This window comes from Bombyx mori, chromosome 22 (genome assembly GCF_030269925.1).
Source record: "Bombyx mori chromosome 22, ASM3026992v2".
Classification (NCBI taxonomy): Eukaryota; Metazoa; Arthropoda; class Insecta; order Lepidoptera; family Bombycidae; genus Bombyx; species Bombyx mori.
Window position 1 is genome coordinate 14,959,523 of NC_085128.1, and position 17,911 is coordinate 14,977,433.

General features: G+C 37.7%; 1 protein-coding gene across 8 annotated transcripts in view; it reads left to right on the plus strand.

Annotated features, from left to right (window-relative positions):
* The first annotated feature begins 1,555 nt into the window (after positions 1 to 1,555).
* Positions 1,556 to 17,911, plus strand: part of LOC101746799 (uncharacterized) — a 130,974-nt gene continuing 114,618 nt past the window's right edge. For 2 of the 8 annotated variants that reach the window (XM_004924695.5, XM_004924700.5), the window contains exons 1-2: positions 1,556 to 1,854; positions 15,409 to 15,673. In XM_004924695.5, coding sequence (XP_004924752.1) covers positions 15,517 to 15,673 — 157 coding nt within the window. In that variant the 5' untranslated portion in view covers positions 1,556 to 1,854; positions 15,409 to 15,516. The other 6 variants (XM_062675035.1, XM_012689153.4, XM_021347015.3 and 3 more) reach the window with 6 other exon arrangements.

Genomic DNA, 17,911 nt, shown 5'->3' on the forward strand with positions numbered 1-17,911 from the left:
ATATACAGCGTCTTTGTATTCAATTCTTATTACGCTTTTATTAGGTCGGTACGTTTGTTTAATAATTAACAGAATCTTTGAACGTTATTTTCGGCGGGTTCTTTTTTTTTCCTACCTAAGCTGAGAGCTTTGAGAGGCTATTTCAGCGTAACCTTAACTAGTAGGTGGGCTCACGGGGCTCAAACCTGACGACGTTGCTAACACGAACCCTAGCAAGAGCCGTGCTTCGCAGAATCTACCACCGGATCGGAAACGCGACCCACTGAGAAGATCGGCGAGAAACTTAGTGGGCTGTGTCTGAGGGTAGCGGGCTCAAGGCGTCCTATTAACTTCAAAATATGAACACGCATTAAGACCCGATGACGATTCAATAATTTTTGAAAGGACAAAACAAAAAGAAATAAAGAGTTTTGGCCTGGTTTGCTATATTTAAAGTAGTTTTTTTGTAGCTTATGATTTGTGTGTACACAAATAGACAAAATAAGAATGTTTTTTAATTGATATTGTTTTTATTCGTTTCGCTTAGATTAAATCGATTATCATTTGTCGAAACAAGTCTATGATCTTATTCCTTAAGAATTCAAAATCAAAACCTAACCTTAGTAATGAGATGACTAAAGCTCATACAATATTCAAAAACGTTGATTCCCAAAAATTGATTTTCAAAAGAACCCTAAAAATATCTTTTTTTTTTTAGAAAGATTAAAATAAATCATAAAAACCGAGCGTCTTAACAGATCATTAAAGCCATTATACGAAATCAAGACTCCGGAGTTCAATAAAAATTACAGGCCCGTTCCCAGATCATTTGATGGCCAATAGTACGCACTAATTGAAACGAAAATCGAACCTTTAAAATTTAACGGTGCGCCGATAACTTCCCGGACCCGGCGGCGTAATCCTTAATTATAGCCCTGCAAAATGTCAATAAAGCCGAACGCTATTTTTTTTCCTCCCCTTTCCTAATTTGTAGACCCTAAAATCGCGAACGTAATTCACCAGTTCAGACGGACCGCTCGTTTTGTAGGAGCCGTCAAGTGGATCCGAAATTATAAAGGATCATAGTAAAATGGTTGACGTAACGCGGCAATGCGAAGGGTAGACGCGGGACGAGCACACACCGCTCTGCAGTCTGTTGCCCGCCTTTTGAATACGACGGGGTGGCAAAGATGGCGCTACCATCGCACTTGTTTTTGTCGATCGTTTCACGCAGATGTTCCCAAAAATCAAAACAACTCGAAATACGTTTTATTAAAAACATTCCCATAAATTATTTAAAATAACACAAGATACTAATTAATTATTACAAATAACATGTTGCTGTTCCTTCAAACAGTTTTAGAGCATTCATTTTTTAAAATATCGATGAAGCTAATACGTTTAACACGTCTTTTGAGGCATTACATCTGACTTAGAATTACAATACTAAGGCTTGTTAACAATCTAGAAACACGTTCTCGTAAAAACACAACATCAAACAAAAACGTATTTACCGTGAAACGGAACGTGGCTTCGCCGGCCGGGGTGTCCATCCCGGGTTTAGGCACATCAGTTTAGTTAAGTACGCGCTTTGAACGCAGCGACATCGTTCGACGCGCGTTCCCACACAACATAAAACAAAATAAAACACAAAACCCCACAATAACTCCTAGGACATAACCTTTTACAGTGCAAAAGTGTACGCGACCCGTGCCCCATGTTACGAATATGTGATTTAACAACGCAGTGTAGTAATGAGAATGGTGCTTTGCGTTCAATGTTCTGACGTGAATAATGATATGAAACAACATTTTGTAGCCTGATAAATCGGTTGTAACCGTGCTTTTTATCTCGGTAATGTGTTGTCAACATTAGGTTTGTGTCGTTCAGTGTTCTATTATTTTCTTCTTCTTTTTTTTCTTTCATTCGTAGCTCTGTTTTCTGAACAGCGAAAAGGGGTGAGAAAGCTACGGAATATGCTAATAAGCTGGTTTCTTTTAACACGGCACACAAAAAGCTCGGCACGGAGACTGCAGTGCGATTTGTATTGCAAATTTCGCACGAACTGTCTCTGTTTCGTATTTATTTAATTTAGAAGCTGCAATCATTAAAAAAAAACCGCACTAACCGAAATTTTAGAATTTATGTTTATTGAAACAATTAAATCGATATTATTATTGTATCCAATGTCTATAAAGGCGATACAAATTTCATAGTTTGATAGTACATAGTACAATCGCAATTATTTCAAGTCCATCACGATATGCCGTTTTCGATAAACCCGTCTTTTCCACTTCAGAATTGAGCGAGCCCTCGTTCCTTTGTGCGAAGTCTGTTTGCTCTAATTTCCTGCTTTCCCAGTTATTAATCTGTCTGGCTCAGACCTAGACTTAAATCGAATTGACGCCTAGACTGCTTTGTTGCCGATTGACTAATTCGCGATCTCATTATTTCGAATACATTTCCCTATAGCTATTCGAATTTATTTTCTTTTTTTCTTAATAATTTCTTCTTAATCATTCTGATTGTCTTTCAAGAATTCGAGACCAGTAAGGATGCTCTTTGAATGATTATTTTTAAAATACACGCCGATGCGTATCGTTAGCAGTACAATGAAATATGTAATTACTAAAAGACATTTGAGTCGACTATTATCAAAGCCGGCAATGTGACTTTTGGACAATTATTGGTAAATCAGAAAAACGAATTATTGACTTTGTATTCCATTGGCAGTCACAAAACTCTTCTGAACGACATCTTAGATAAATAACAGGTTAAGTATTAACCTTTATTTAATGCAAGTTTTGAACCGTATTCTTTGAAGGAGACGATTATATTCAAATCAATCTGTATTGACATATCAATAACATTTTTTTGTCCAAATGCACAGATTGCCACCTTTGATAATAGGCGACTCATTTTTCATCAAAGGCCAATACAAAAAAAAAACAATTTTATAAACCTCGTCTGATTTTACGGACCAGAACGTCGGACTCCTAATTTCGATTTCGTCATTTTCATTACACGGCTCAAGCAGCTCGACAATGAACATGTACTAATAAAAAGAATCTATTAAAAGAAAAAGGCAATACGTCTGCCGGCTCAGACGCCAAAGAGAACAAAAACCGTTCCATGTGAACCAAACAAGAATAAGAACAAGAAAACTTTACAGTGTTATTCCTTGGCTCCGGAAATTATCAGCGTTTGGACCGGTTCAACATTATGTAGGTACAAGCGATAAATCCAGTTCCATTGGTACATTTCATTTGGCTCTTGTGAAATGTAGATTATCTTTTATCGAGATGAGTTATCGACGGGGCCGGAGAAAGCCGAATTTTATTGCTGCATCGAAAGATATCATCAGATGTATTAATTACAATTCATTTTACTGGTAGTATTGTGAGGCCGGCGTATTAGAAAAATCTAGCCTATTTCTGCCGCGAGAAGGTCGTGCGTATCAATTTGTAGATAGGACAGTCGCGATGTAATTACGACTCTTCCAGGAGCTCACGGTCCACACGATATTAAGTGTTTATTAGAGCTCTTAGATATTATACAGCGTTATTCTAACAACGTTAATGCCAACACCAACCTTGGGAAATGAGGTATAAATCTCAAATATATAGTGTAATTTCTATCCCACTCTTCAAATTGGAATGCATCACTGCTTCACAGCAGACGACGGGAGCGTGATATGTGATAGATATCAGAGACGTTACATTCAATATAGAAGGTATTGCTGGCTTTAAGAAAATTTACTAAAACATTATCTTAGTTCTTACTGTAAATTAAATTTAATTTTGAACTTTGATAACAGGATGATGTCCGATTAGTTGATTCATTGTAAATTTTCAATATTAATGGCCCCAGAATAAAACAAGCCACCAAAGTTATCCGATCATTCAATCAGTCTCGCGAGACAAAAAAGGATTGACATCTCGAAAATAACAAAGTTACATAATAGAATCCTGAACCGCACACATCCACGCAACCCCGGCCAGCTTCCAGTGTAATTCAATTTTCTGACTAACAAACCCTATTTAGCCCTAACAGGTATTCGCTCATGCGAAAAAGTGGGTCCACGGCTGGTTGACACTTCGTTCGTGATTGACAAGTCGACTGGGACTGTTTATAGTTAACATGCCTTAGCTCTTACCCGCTGGTAATACAGGCTGTTATAGAAGAAATAGGGCACGTGGCATGTGCCCCGAGAAACAAGCCAGCAAAAAGCAAAATTGACGAACCATTGGCATTTGTAACACAAATGCTCGTAATGTTTGGCTTGCGGTTTCGATAATAAATCGACGAACGATGAAAAACTGACAACCTTTTGATCCAATCGAAACTTATGATTAACTTTATCATGAATTTATTTGAAAACAATAAATCAGTATGAAATATAAATCTATTGTTTTAGATAACTCGCTATTTCACGATAAAACAATAAATCAAAACGAAAATAGAAAAACTCGAATGTAAAAGCCGTAACCGTAAAGATTTATTGGGATATATCCATTTTATCGGCCAATCATCTCCGTTCGGGCCCCACGCCACGATCCCACGATAATTATAAAAATATATCGGTAACATGAAATTTATACTAACATTACCCCATGAGAAAAACATAAAAAAAGACGTAATAAATATCGGTTACTTACTAAGGGTAATAAAAGGGGACAGTGGCCATTTAGAAGAGATCCCAACTGAACAAATAGGTAAATACAAACAAACAAAACTAAATATATTGAAACGTATCGCGGTGATCCCAACAATAGATTTGACAATTGTAATAGAGTTTCTGTATTCTTATTATAGTGGAGAAATTGCTCTGTATATTCTGTTCAGAGAAATATCACTTTATGTTGAGCACGTATGTATGTATATCAAAACCTTTCAAATACAAAAACTATAATGAGTAAATTATTAAAATGCTTTCAACCAAATCTTTTGTTATTTTATAGGTACATGAACAGTTTGAAATAAATAAGTAATATCATCTTTATTGTATATTTGTATTGTTTTGAACACACTCACTATTATTAACAAACATGGTTTTATTAATAAATAACACACACAATTTGTTTTCATTCGAATTTCGTTCAAGCTACTATATCTGGATGATAGCGTGATTTCATCAAACTGTCGCATTATGCCTTGCGTTTCTTTATCATGCTTCCACCCCACAAACTTTCGCTCCAATGCCTTGACTGACACCGACATTCGCTTCCACTAGCTATTAGCCTGACAGCTGTCATGTCACATGACCCCATGCATATACACAGCAACAAATGTGTCCGTGTAAATTCCACGGAAAAATATTGACTGTTTATTTCATAGAAGGTATTTTTCAATATTTCATTTTGTTGAACTTCGAAGTTATGCGACTTATACCGATCGTTTATACAAGTAATAAAAAATACATAGATCTTGTCCGGAACTAAGATATAAAGAAAAACAAAATCAAAACCATTCAGTTGCTAGGCAAAGAGCATTTAATTTTCATCTGTTTAGATAATCTATCTATTACCATAAAAGTAATATAGCACTTAAAACATAAATAAACGTATAAAAACTAACGTATATTATGGCATCAAACAGACATCACCTGCCTCTGAACCCAATAAATTTTCCTAAAAACTAATATTATTACTTAAAAGCAAAGGTGCAACCAATGCGTTGAATTAATAATGACCAGTTCTATTTCTGTTCTACCATCACACCGTAAAAGAATTTTAGTTCGAATTTGAATAACATTTATAAGTTTCGTTGTGAAATGTATACTTTTTACTTTGTAAAGTTATTAACGCGAATGGTTATTAAGGCTTCAAGATACACGGTCTACTCGTATCGAACGATGTGACCAAATCCTTTAAGGAAGGTATCATTTTTGTATGGAAATATGTAACGTCGGGTCAAAAAAAAGAAATCCAAATTTACTTATAAAAATTACACACAATTATTAGACGCCCATAGTTTTAACAATAGCAGGCATAAGGATTCTGGTAACTGTACTTTTCGGATTCGTCAAAGATTTCGACGTGAAACCTAACCCATACATATAATGTGAGTTTCTTACCGAATCTTCTCGGAGAGTCGCGATTCCGATCTGCTAATAGATGCATTCGCGAAGCAGTTGCCCTTGAGCTGTTAGTTCTTCTTCGGAATAATAGCTCGGGCAGCTGTCAGCAAATTTCAAATCTCCCAGCTGAGATAGTTTCACCAGGATCCTAATGAAACTGAAAATACCTACGCCGTGAATTCGTTCTACGCAGCTATTTCCAAGAATAGTATGGTCGATGATTAATGAATCTACCAGCATCTGCTTATCCGAATGATACAGTAAGTTTAGTAAACAGTAGTTTTCTACTGGTGGTAGGACCTCTTGTAAGTCCGCGCGGGTAGGTACCACCGCCCTGCCTATTTCTGCCGTGAAGCAGTAATGCGTTTCGGTTTGAAGGGTGGGGCAGCCGTTGTAACTATACTTGAGACCTTAGAACTTATATCTCAAGGTGGGTGGCGCATTTACGTCGTAGATGTCTGTGGGTTCCAGTAACCACTTAACACCAGGTGTCTGTGAGGTCGTCCGCCCATCTAGCAATAAAAAAAATGGAACTTTTCAAGGTTAAATGGTATACAGGCTTTATTTCCAATGCAGTTTGAAATCGGGTTTTAAGTGTTTTGTAATAGCCTGCTATTATCAAAATTGAAACTAAGCATAACTAGCATTGAAATTAATATGGACGTGGGCGAAGCCGCGGGTAGAGCTATTAAAATATATATTTTTAAAATTAGAAGCGCACACGGTGTGACAGTCAGCCGTCTGATGTTGTACACGTTTTACAGATGTGGTTCCGTATAAAATGCATTTACATCACGTTTAGTGATTGTGTTTCAAATTAAATGGCATAAGAACAGTGCGAGATAGATCGTTTAGTTGAATTTATCGGTAAAATTGGTTTCGAATTTTTATAGTCCGTTTCTCACTTCAGTTCGTGACCTCTGTATATCTCTTGTACATTACTTCGGCTTACGTTAACAATGTTGATACAAAAACGATATAAAATTAACATTCTAATACTTGATTTTCGAAAATCGACGTAATGTTTATACATCTGATGATAAAAAACATTATTTCAGATTTACTTTGTTAGCATTAGAAATTATTATCACAGTCATAAGCATAATTTTATGATAACTTTTTGACATTGAAATTCGACAAGGAGTCAACTAACGAACAAATGAAAAACTGATTTCTAATTTGTGTTATTAAAATTAAAGTACCTATGATTTTTTCTTTGATGGACACATGAGTACGTAGTCTCAACTATAGCGGGTGTTCCACGCCATCCAAACCAGGGCGCTTGAGTGGATCGCGGCAGAAATAGGGAGGAGTACCTACCGTACTGTGAACCAAGCGCTCTACTAGTAGATTTTTTTTTTTTTTTACCACGATTATTAACACGAAAATTTCGAAAACAAACTTACTTTTCTTTAACATCAGTGCAGTCATTGCCTTTTGTCGCTATCTAGGGTTTGCGGTAGGCAGCGGCTTGGCTCTGCCCCTGGCATTGCTGAAGTCCATGGGCGACGGTAACCACTCACCATCAGGTGGGCAGTATGCTCGTCTGCCTATAAGTGCAATAAAAAAAAAAGACTAACCCTTGATCATGTTCATCTGACGATTACAGCAAAAGACAATTTTAAAAAAAATGCGGTAATCACCGTACAAAAAACTACATATCACAAACTCTTTGAACAATAGTGGTGAATGCATAAATAACTCTGAACTCTAACCCGGGAGCGGATCCTTGGGGAGTAAAAATGACATAGGGGAATCTTCTTAAAAGATCCGTTCAAGGCAATCGTCTGATGGACAGGAAAAGTGTAGCGTGATAATAACTTAAAAACTATCAATAGTAAAGTGATATCGAGGTGTGAAGGGATATTTGGCTTAAACGACATTTAGCTTTGTAATTAAAGGTGCGTTTTATTTAGTACTAGCTGACCCGGCAGACTTCGTAGTGCCTCAATCGATACAGACACATCAAGGGGACACATCAAAGGAAAAACAAAATTGTTTGTTCTTATATAATTCCGAGCTTTTTTATATTTTCTCACCTTTTAAACCTTCCCTGGACTTCCACGAATAATTCAAGACCAAAATTAGCCAAATCGGTCCAGCCGTTCTCGAGTTTTAGCGAGACTAACGAACAGAAATTCATTTTTATATATTATATAGATTAGCATCGACAGTTCGATGTTTTTAATTCAACATTAATTAAGTTTACTCCATTCAAATAGCTGACGAAGTATTTTTTAAATAAAATGTAATTTTTTCCAAATTTTACACTTTAAATAAATAAAGTTGCAAAAATATCGCTTAAGCTTTTCACCTCTCGATATTTTTTTAAAGTTATACAGAACCCTAAACTTAAATCAAAATATAATCACAGATCGTCTCGTTTTGACAAGACCTGAATGGGCACGGGGAAGCATGAAATGGCATGAAATGTGTGCCCGAGCCTTTTGTGCGATGCCCAAAATTCGGCCAAGGTACCAAGGTACCTGCGCATTTCTCCGGCACAATATAGTTTTTTGCCGGCAGGATTCCGCCTTTTATTGAGCCGGCCGAAGCTTTGAAACCAATTAAGCTGTAAATGCGCGTGTGAGTTTGAGTACGTGTATCCGAGGTTTCTTTATGTTGGCAGCATTGTAGATTCTGAAGACGTTTTTTGTTGTTGTTGGTAGTTTTGTGGCTGTTCAGTTTTTTTTTATCTATTGTCTATTAGCATGTAGCCATTTCACATATCTATTAAAGTGGCAAAATAGTTTTTAATAAAGTTCACTTTACAAGAGCTTAGCATTTGTTTTTTAAATCTTTTATGTATAGTACTCATTACGTAATCTTTTACGTATACTTGTTTTTTTTTTTTTTGTAGCGAAATCTAGACGTAATCTTGGCTCTATAATGCTTAAATTACATACTTTAAAATTTAAATTAAAAATAATTAAATTCAACTTACACAAAACTCACTCAAACAAACACACAAAACTAAAAATAAACGACAAATGTCACATTCATATTTCCGTGCATAAAATAAAAAAATAAAAGCTGTATTTGTGTACACAACTTTTGTTTTATTCGTACGTAAAAAAAACCGCTTGAGTTTTAATTTTGTATATGTAGTTGTTATTGACAGAGATATAGTTCACAGAGTTCTGACATAGTACCAATAACTCGCGATAGATGTCGCTCTATTTGTTTTCACAAATCATACATTCATTATGAATTGATTAGTACTAAGTAAGGCTAGCTTTTTACAACTAGTAAACAAGCTCACGGCTTTTTTGGTTATTAAATAACTACCGGAGCTTATAGACATAACAATGCGAATTTCTCCATTCTATCTAGAGCTATTAAGTCGAACTTTCAATTCTAAGGTATACTCGCTATCGAACATTTTTTTATTTATTGCATAGACGGGTGGACGAGCTCACAGCCCACCTGGTATTAGGTGGTTACCGGAGTCCATAGACACAACGTAGATGCCGCCACCCACCTGGAGATCTTGAGATATAAGTTCTAATGTCTCAGTATAGTTACAACGGCTGCCCCACCCGTTCAAACCGAAACGCATTACTGCTTCACGGCATAAATAGGCAGGGTGGTGGTACCCGTGCGGACTCACAAGAGGTCCTACCACCAGCGAACCAAACCGCATTTGTCGAGTAGCAGAAATAACCAGGATAGTTTCACATACAAACAACAAAAATTAACATGGATACTTCATCATTGTTTTCCCATTTCACGGATCTATCTATATCGGGGCCTATTTCACCTCGTAAACGCGTTTCCCGAGCTATAAATCGATAACCACGATGCCCTCCATAATTCACGATTTTACGACAAAAATAATGGAGTTCGCATGCCGCTAACTACATCAAAGGAGCTAATTCATAACCGGAGTATGATTTATTGTGGCGCTATATATAATATATATGTATGTATAATATAATTATTTTTGTCATGTGCGTTTGTTTTGAAATGTTTAAAGAAGACTGTGTGACCTTTGTTTTCATAAAGGGAGAATGGGTCTTCAAAAAGAAATACATCCTTTTTTTTCAATTTTAATTTGGCTATTTTTTTATGCTTGTCACTTCTTCCAGACAGCGCTAATAACATTTTTACAACTCAATCTATTAAGATTCCAATAATTCTTCCATGGAATTGCTATATTATATTTATTTCGAGCTTTGGCAATTTCATATCTTACGAACAAACTTGTTTTTGGTCAAATCAAGCCAATTTAGAACTAAATTCAAGAAAACATGTTAGAGTCCTTACTTTAAAAAGGTCTAATAACAATAATACCGATTAATTGACGACGAAAAGTCACGTCAATAAAAAAAATTTTTATTGCTTAGATTGTTGGACGAGCTCACAGCCCACCTGGTGTTTACTGAAGCCCATGGACATCTACAACGTAAATGCGCCACCCACCTTGAGATATAAGTTCTGAGATCTCAGTATAGTTACAACGGCTGCCCTGCCCTTCAAACCGAAACACATTACTGGTTTACGGCAGAAATAGGCAGGGTGATGGTACCTACCCGCGCGGACTCACAAGAGGTCCTACCACCAGTAATAAATAATGCTTTATTTACAAAATATGTGAATTAAAAAAAACTAGAGCAATCTATATATATTAATACGTGAAGCAAAAACTTTGTATCCCTTTTTACGAAAATTGCGCGGACGGAGAAGTATGAAATTTCTTACACTTATAGAGAATATAGAGAAGAATTGCACAATGCTAATATTTTTTAAAGATAATGCATAAAAGATACATTAAATCAATAAAGAAAACATTACACACACTACATACCTTGTATTTGACGCACACACGCATGCATACTATAGGTATTTATTGTCAAACTTTTGTTCTTGACGTCGTTGTCAAATTGAGAATAGATTAAATATTGTTCGTATTTGTTAATATTTTTTATAGTGTAGTCTTGGCGAAATTTGTGATTATAGAAGTATAAAATACAATCATAATAGTGTACAAATTTACAATTCCAATTAATTATAGTCGAATTTCGACTACTGCGGGACCTCTAGTCTAGTTTATTTTCGATAATGACTAATTTTATTTTCGTTCCGCAACACGCGAACTAGAAACCTTGCGGACAAAAATCGACGTGATAGTAATATGATTGAACACTTCGTGGTCATAATTTCGGCTAACTTCCATGTCTAATAATGTTATTTTTGTTCCACCATTAAGGTGATCGCGTGACACCGGGAATAATCCCTGAAAATTCCTTTTATTGTGATCCCACCTGAACTTTATTACGACGCAGTAAAGCCTATGCTTGATTGAACGCAAAGTGTTAGAGATCTTAGAATGTTTTATGTCGGTTTTGTTGTAATGAGTTATTGTGCACTCGCTGTCTTGAAATGTCACATTAATTTTAACTAGAGGTCCCGCAGTAGTCGAAATTCGACTATAATTAATTGGAATTGCAAGTTTGTACACTATTATGATTGTATTTTATACATCTATAATCACAAATTTCGCCAAGACTACACAATGAAAAATAATAATAAAGACAAACAATATTGAATCTATTCTCAGCTTGACAACAGACGTCAAGAACAAAAGTTTGACAATAAATAGTAGGTATGCATGAGTGTGTGCGTCAAATATATGGCATGTAGTGTGTGTAATGTTTTCTTTATTGATTTAATGTATCTTTTAAGCATTATTTTAAAAAAATATTAGTATTATGCACTTCTTCTCTATATTATCTATAAGTGTGTAAAATTTCATAAACCTCCGTTCGCGCAATTTTCGTAAAAAGGGATACAAAGTTTTTGCTTCACGTATTAATATATAGATACTAAACTTAATAATATTTTGTAGGTATGAGTGCTATACATACACATTATTCAGAACATTATTCAATATTCATCATTTATCCATTATACGAGCAGCTAATTACTTTTTTTATATGGGTGGATGAGATTTCAGCCCTCCTGGTGTTAAGTGGTTGCCGAAGCCAATAGACATTAACAACATAAATGCCACTTTGAAATCTGAGTTCTTCAAGCCGAAAGGCATTACTGCTTCACGGAAGAAATAGGCGGAGTGGTGGTACCTACCCGTGCGGATTCACAACACGTCCCACTACCAGTAATTACGCGAATTATAATTTTACCGGTTTGATTTTTATTATACGATGTGAAGTCAATTGTATTTGTTAAGTATGTACGTATTACATTAGAAAAATTTAGTACCTGCCTGCGGTATTCGAACACCGTTGCATCGCTAGATACGAATGCATTTGGCTTATCTTTAAGTAATGACGACTTCAAGATCAATCAATCTCAATACAATAGATAGACTTATCTTATACAAAGGTAGGATCCATCACCGAGCGGGTGTTTTTTGTCAGTGACCAACGGTCCGAATGTTGATGTTCGTAATATGTATATAGATACATTTATTTATCTTGAGAATGTCATTAGCGCGATTCAGATTTTCGGCGGATTTCTTCCATTGTATGATAGCTACCACTACATACTTACTGATTTATCTCATCTATCTTTATCTATCTTTATATATTATACCGTACTGATTTATCTCTCTGTCGTTACATTTCATATTGCTCTATGGACATGAAGATTGAATTTAGTTCTTAATGAAGAATATAATGTAATTTGATACACGTGTTCTAGGAATAATTAATTTTAAATTAATCAATATCCGAAATACGTGTAGCTGTTTAAGATCTTGGTCGGAATTGATAGAAGTTGCTCTGTCTTATTTCCCCAAAGCGAACTTTCGTAGATGTGAACAAGTGACATCGTTAATCAAAATATGCAGGTACCTATATAGTTCGTTCACTATGTAGCTGAATCATAAATAACTCCCTTATTTCTGTGAAGATTTCAATTCTGATTCGTTGTTCAGACTAGATTTTTATGAGATAGTAAACAAAAAACCACTAATATAATTTTTACATTATGTGCGTTGTTAAATTTGTTTTCTCATTCAGTTTTAAGTTATTACTAGAAACTCGTTGAGAATCTTTGGGTACACGAAAGGGCTCTGTATTGTATTACATTTCATTCCTGAGATGCTTTGTGAAAATGTTTATTCAGATTCCTTCATCTGTTTCTTGTCTTGTACCATTCGCTACCGAAGTATAATAGGCCATCTAACACTTGAATGAACTTCTTCCACGGTATTTTCAGAGCTCTATCTTATGTTCTTTTTGTAACGAAGTCTGAAAAGAGAACAGGTCTTAATACAAAATTCTACATTCAGAGATAAAAATACAAATATAACATCTTCTATCTTCTTCTTCTACCTATATATATAAAAATGAATTGCTGTTCGTTAGTCTCGCTAAAACTCGAGAACGACTGGACTGATTTGGCTAATTTTGGTCTTGAATTATTTGTGGAAGTCCAGAGAAGGTTTAAAAGGTAGATAAATATGAAAATACTCGGAATTAAATAAAAATGTCAATTTTGTTTTTCCTTTGATGCGTCCACCGCCGGACGGATTCCTTTTGTTTGTTTTAAGTTTATTTTATACAAAAGTTTAGGTCTTTTATTTATCGATTAGCGCACTACGAAGTCGGCCGAGCAAATAGTACAAATATAAATATAAGAAAAAAATAAGCCCCGTACCATTTCCCAATATTTCACGCCTCAAAAGCAATCAAGGGCACTCACCGCAGTGACTTAAACAGCCGGTTTATCGCGACGATCAGTTTTAGCTTCTGATTTATTGAGGTCACCTCAAAGGTGAGGCTTCAGTGTTTGACCTTCACGGAAAAACGCTCGAGTAACCACAAAATAATTTACCACCTTTGAACCGTTAATTGAGTAATTCATTTCGACACACCGAATTGTGGTAAGCTTATGCTAGAATTGCTTACATAATTAAATTGTACATAAATACAATAGAATTTTCGTATTCCAGTATCTATGAATATTGGATTACGACTATAATATCATCATCATTATCCTGCCTTCCTCCCAGTTACCTGGGGTCGGCGCAACATGTTTTCTCCTTCCATACTCTTCTATCATATACCATTTCTTCGCTCACTCCCCTCTTACCCATATCGTCTTTTACGCAATCCATCCATTTCTTCTAAGGTCTACCTTTTCCTCTCTATCCTTCCACGCTCATAGTTAACATTTTCTTACCAACCTCATTTTCATCTCGTCTCATCACATGTCCATACCATCCCAAACGCGCACTTCTCAGCTTCTCTGTCACAGGTGCCACTTTCAGACTTCCTCTAACATATTGATTCCGTAATCTATCCATTCTCGTTACTCCACACATCCATCGCAACATTCGCATCTCTGCTGCATGCAATCGCCTTTCATAATTTCATATCTCAACATTTAAGTTTTTTATTGGTTTTCGTCAGTCGTAAGCATAACTAAAAGTATTTTACGGACGACAGTCTTCCATGACCACGAAAACTGTAAAGTACCTATTTGACAGGTCGGAAATAATATAATGACTTCAAAAACGAATGCGAAATTTAACCATAGAAGTAGTTAATCGCAACATTAAAGCTTAAAATCGAATTTCTCTACTTACCTTATGTAGGTACGCATAATTGGCTTTTATATAGATCCGTTCATAGTTTCATGTGACCTGGGTTGTCGAGAGAAACTATATTTTTAGCATTTAGAATTTAAAGATTTTTTTCTTCTTTTCCCTACCTATGCTGATAGCCTTGAGAGGCTATTTCAGCTTCACCCTAACGTGTAGGTGAGCTCGCGGAGTTCAAACCGGGAGAGTTGCTAACACTGGCCCTAGCAAGAGCAGTGCTTCACAGAATCTACCACCGGATCGGAAACGCGACCCACTGAGAAGATCCGGCGAGAAACTCAGTGGGCTGTGTCTATGGGTTAATTCACTCGTCGAGCCCTTTGTCGCAAGCGACGGGCTCGGCGAGGACGGTGACCGGTGCTTGTGGTACCTAAAAGCCCCGTTAATGAATCGGGAGGATCCGTAATGACGTGTTAAGGACAAGAAACTTTAATGCATTTTGAATTATATTATTGCATGCATTTAAATGAAATTTCTTTTAAACTACATACTTTTTTAAACACGAGGAATCAATTATAGCTACCGTGACCGGAGAACAAAGTCCTTATTTGTGTTGACTTAGAGATAGACGGACGAACTCAAAGTCTACCTGATGTTACGTGTACCATTTCGTTATCTTATGGAACGGCCATTGAGGCTCTGACATTCTGTAGCCAAAAATATCATCCAGCATTACATGTAATGTCCATCTAAAGCTATAAAAACAACGAATAAGTTTAATTAAGTAACAATTTAACCACTTAACTTAATGTTGACAACACAACGAATTTATTTTCAAAAGCATCTAAAACGAACAATGCGTTTTGTGTCGCCGAAGTAAACCGTTTAGTTGGATTCCACCGGTGAACTCAATGCAAGTTCACGTTGTGGTGTACAGTGCGAGTTCGTCATGGCGCGTCCGAGCACCGCCAGGTACAGACCGACCGCGAGGCACTTCCACAACCAGCCGGAGCTGCAGCGGGGCGGGTTCGGTCTGATGCTTAGATGGATCCTCTACGTGTGGCTGGCCAGCTGTGGACCTCTCGGGAACACGGTTAAACAAGACGGTAAGCTTTTGTTTCTGTCTCTTTCATATTCATGCTAGCCGCGCTCGCGGTTTCGGCCGCAACAGAATGCAATTTTATATATTAAAACATAAAATCCATAAGACTATTCAGAAATCTAACCATTCCCGCATGTCATTCTTACAGAAATATTGGCTGCATTACGAATGGGAGAGTTTAATTTCGCGCTAAACTACCTTCCTACCCAACTACCTTCTCATTTTGTTTTTTTCATATTCTTGCGACAACCTAATGACTTCATGCCATTATAAGTTTAGGGGCATCCGCTACAAGATGTCGCTAGTTTCCATACAACAAAAATTATTTGTCTTGAAGTAACGCAGTTTCAGTGCCCTGCCATTAACCGCCGACTGTTAGCGTTTTAATAACACTTTACATGAACTAGTATTGGGCTAGTAGTGGTCCTCATCTCGGTTGGCGCTGTATCGCGTTCCGACCCAGCAGGCTGGTTCTGGCCCAGCGGGGTATCCCAGAACACCAGTGGCATCGCCCGGGTGGCCTGATAGGGCCGCCGTACCGCGGAGACCGACGTTGTTGGCCGTCGACTATCGTCTCGACGACCCGTGGGTCGGGCGTTCTCGGGCTGGCGCCGCCAGTCTGCTTATAGTGTTTACCGCGGGAACCCCCCTACTCTGACCGGGTTTTGACCCCGGACGGAGATCGGACGTCGGGTGTAAGAGTGCAGGGGATTCGTTTAGTGCGGTAGAGCTCTAAAACTCCTTGGACCCCAACATCAGCAGATCTGCTCCCAACATCAGCAGATCGTCATGCTCCCACATAACTCGCGCGCCCCCTAGGCGCGGACATGGTAAAAGGTTCGACCCCAGCTCGAAAAAAAACCTAGTGGTCCTCAATAAGTTATCGTATTTCGAGATGTTGAAGGTGAAACATCTTTTAGCGACGGCTCAGCCACATCTGTACCATGTATCTCACAAGCGCATCGCTTTAAACACTTTTATGTTGGCGAATAAACGTCAAAGAAGCAACAGAGTTTTATAACTAAGGACACCGCGCTAAACGCAATTTTACAACCCGATTATGTATGTCTCTTACATAATAGACTATGCTGTGTTACACGATTTTATATTTTCTTTCTTTTTTTTCGAGCGGAAAAATAAACGGGAGCTACCACAATATTCAATTATCGACGAATAACACTCTTAGTCGTCAGTGACCAAGAAAACTGTAAAATATTCGGCGAAAATAATATATTGACCATAAAAACTGTAAAATTGATTAAACTGTAAAATTTAGTTATGGTAATTAACGGTTTTGTCTTTGCCTATTTAAAAATTATTATTATTATTTTTTTTTTTTTTTCCTACCTAAGCTGATAGCCTTGAGAGGCTATGTCAGCGTAACCCTAACTTTAGTAGGTGAGCTCACGGGGCTCAACCTGACGATGTTGCTAACACGAACCCTAGCAAGAGCCGTGCTTCGCAGAATCTACCACCGGATCGGAAACGCGACCCACTGAGAAGATCCGGCGAGAAACTCAGTGGGCTGTGTCTGAGAGTTAATTTACTCGTCGAGCCCTTTGTCGCAAGCGACGGGTTCGACGAGAACGGTGACCGGTGCTTGAAGTACCTAAAAGCACCGTTAGTGGATCGGGAGGATCCGAGATGACGTGTTTTGGGCGACGTTGACTGCTTTCCATTCTGTCCGCAGGATCGGGAATGTAGTTACCGGCGGCCACGATGAGAGGGTTCTCGTGTCGTGCCGCTTTATCGAAGTGGCGCATGGACGCCGAATGCAGATACTTACTGATGGACTCTAAGTCCAGGTCGTCATGGAGGTCGACATTCCTGACGAACCACGGGGCTCCGACGGCTATCCTGCAAAAACGGGATTGAATAATTTGAAATGATTTTAGGTGTAAGCGGGCCGCGTGAGCGAACACTACACTTGCATAGGTCATGACGGGGCGTATGCAAGTTTTGTAGAGTGTCACCTTATTTCTAAGGGACTTTTACTTCTCCTACATATCATCGGCTAGAGACGTCCTAGAATGAAGGTGGCACGGTCGCGTACCGTCTTGATGTGGGGGCGGAATGTCATCCTACTGTCGAGGGTGACGCCTAAATATTTGACCTTTGGGGCCCAAGGTATGGGCTGGTCGAACATCGTGATCGGGCGAACGGCGGGGGCGGGGGTATTGACGCGCCTAGTCGGGAGGGGGATGCTCAGCGTGGTGTTCGGAGGGCGACCCCTTTTGAAGAG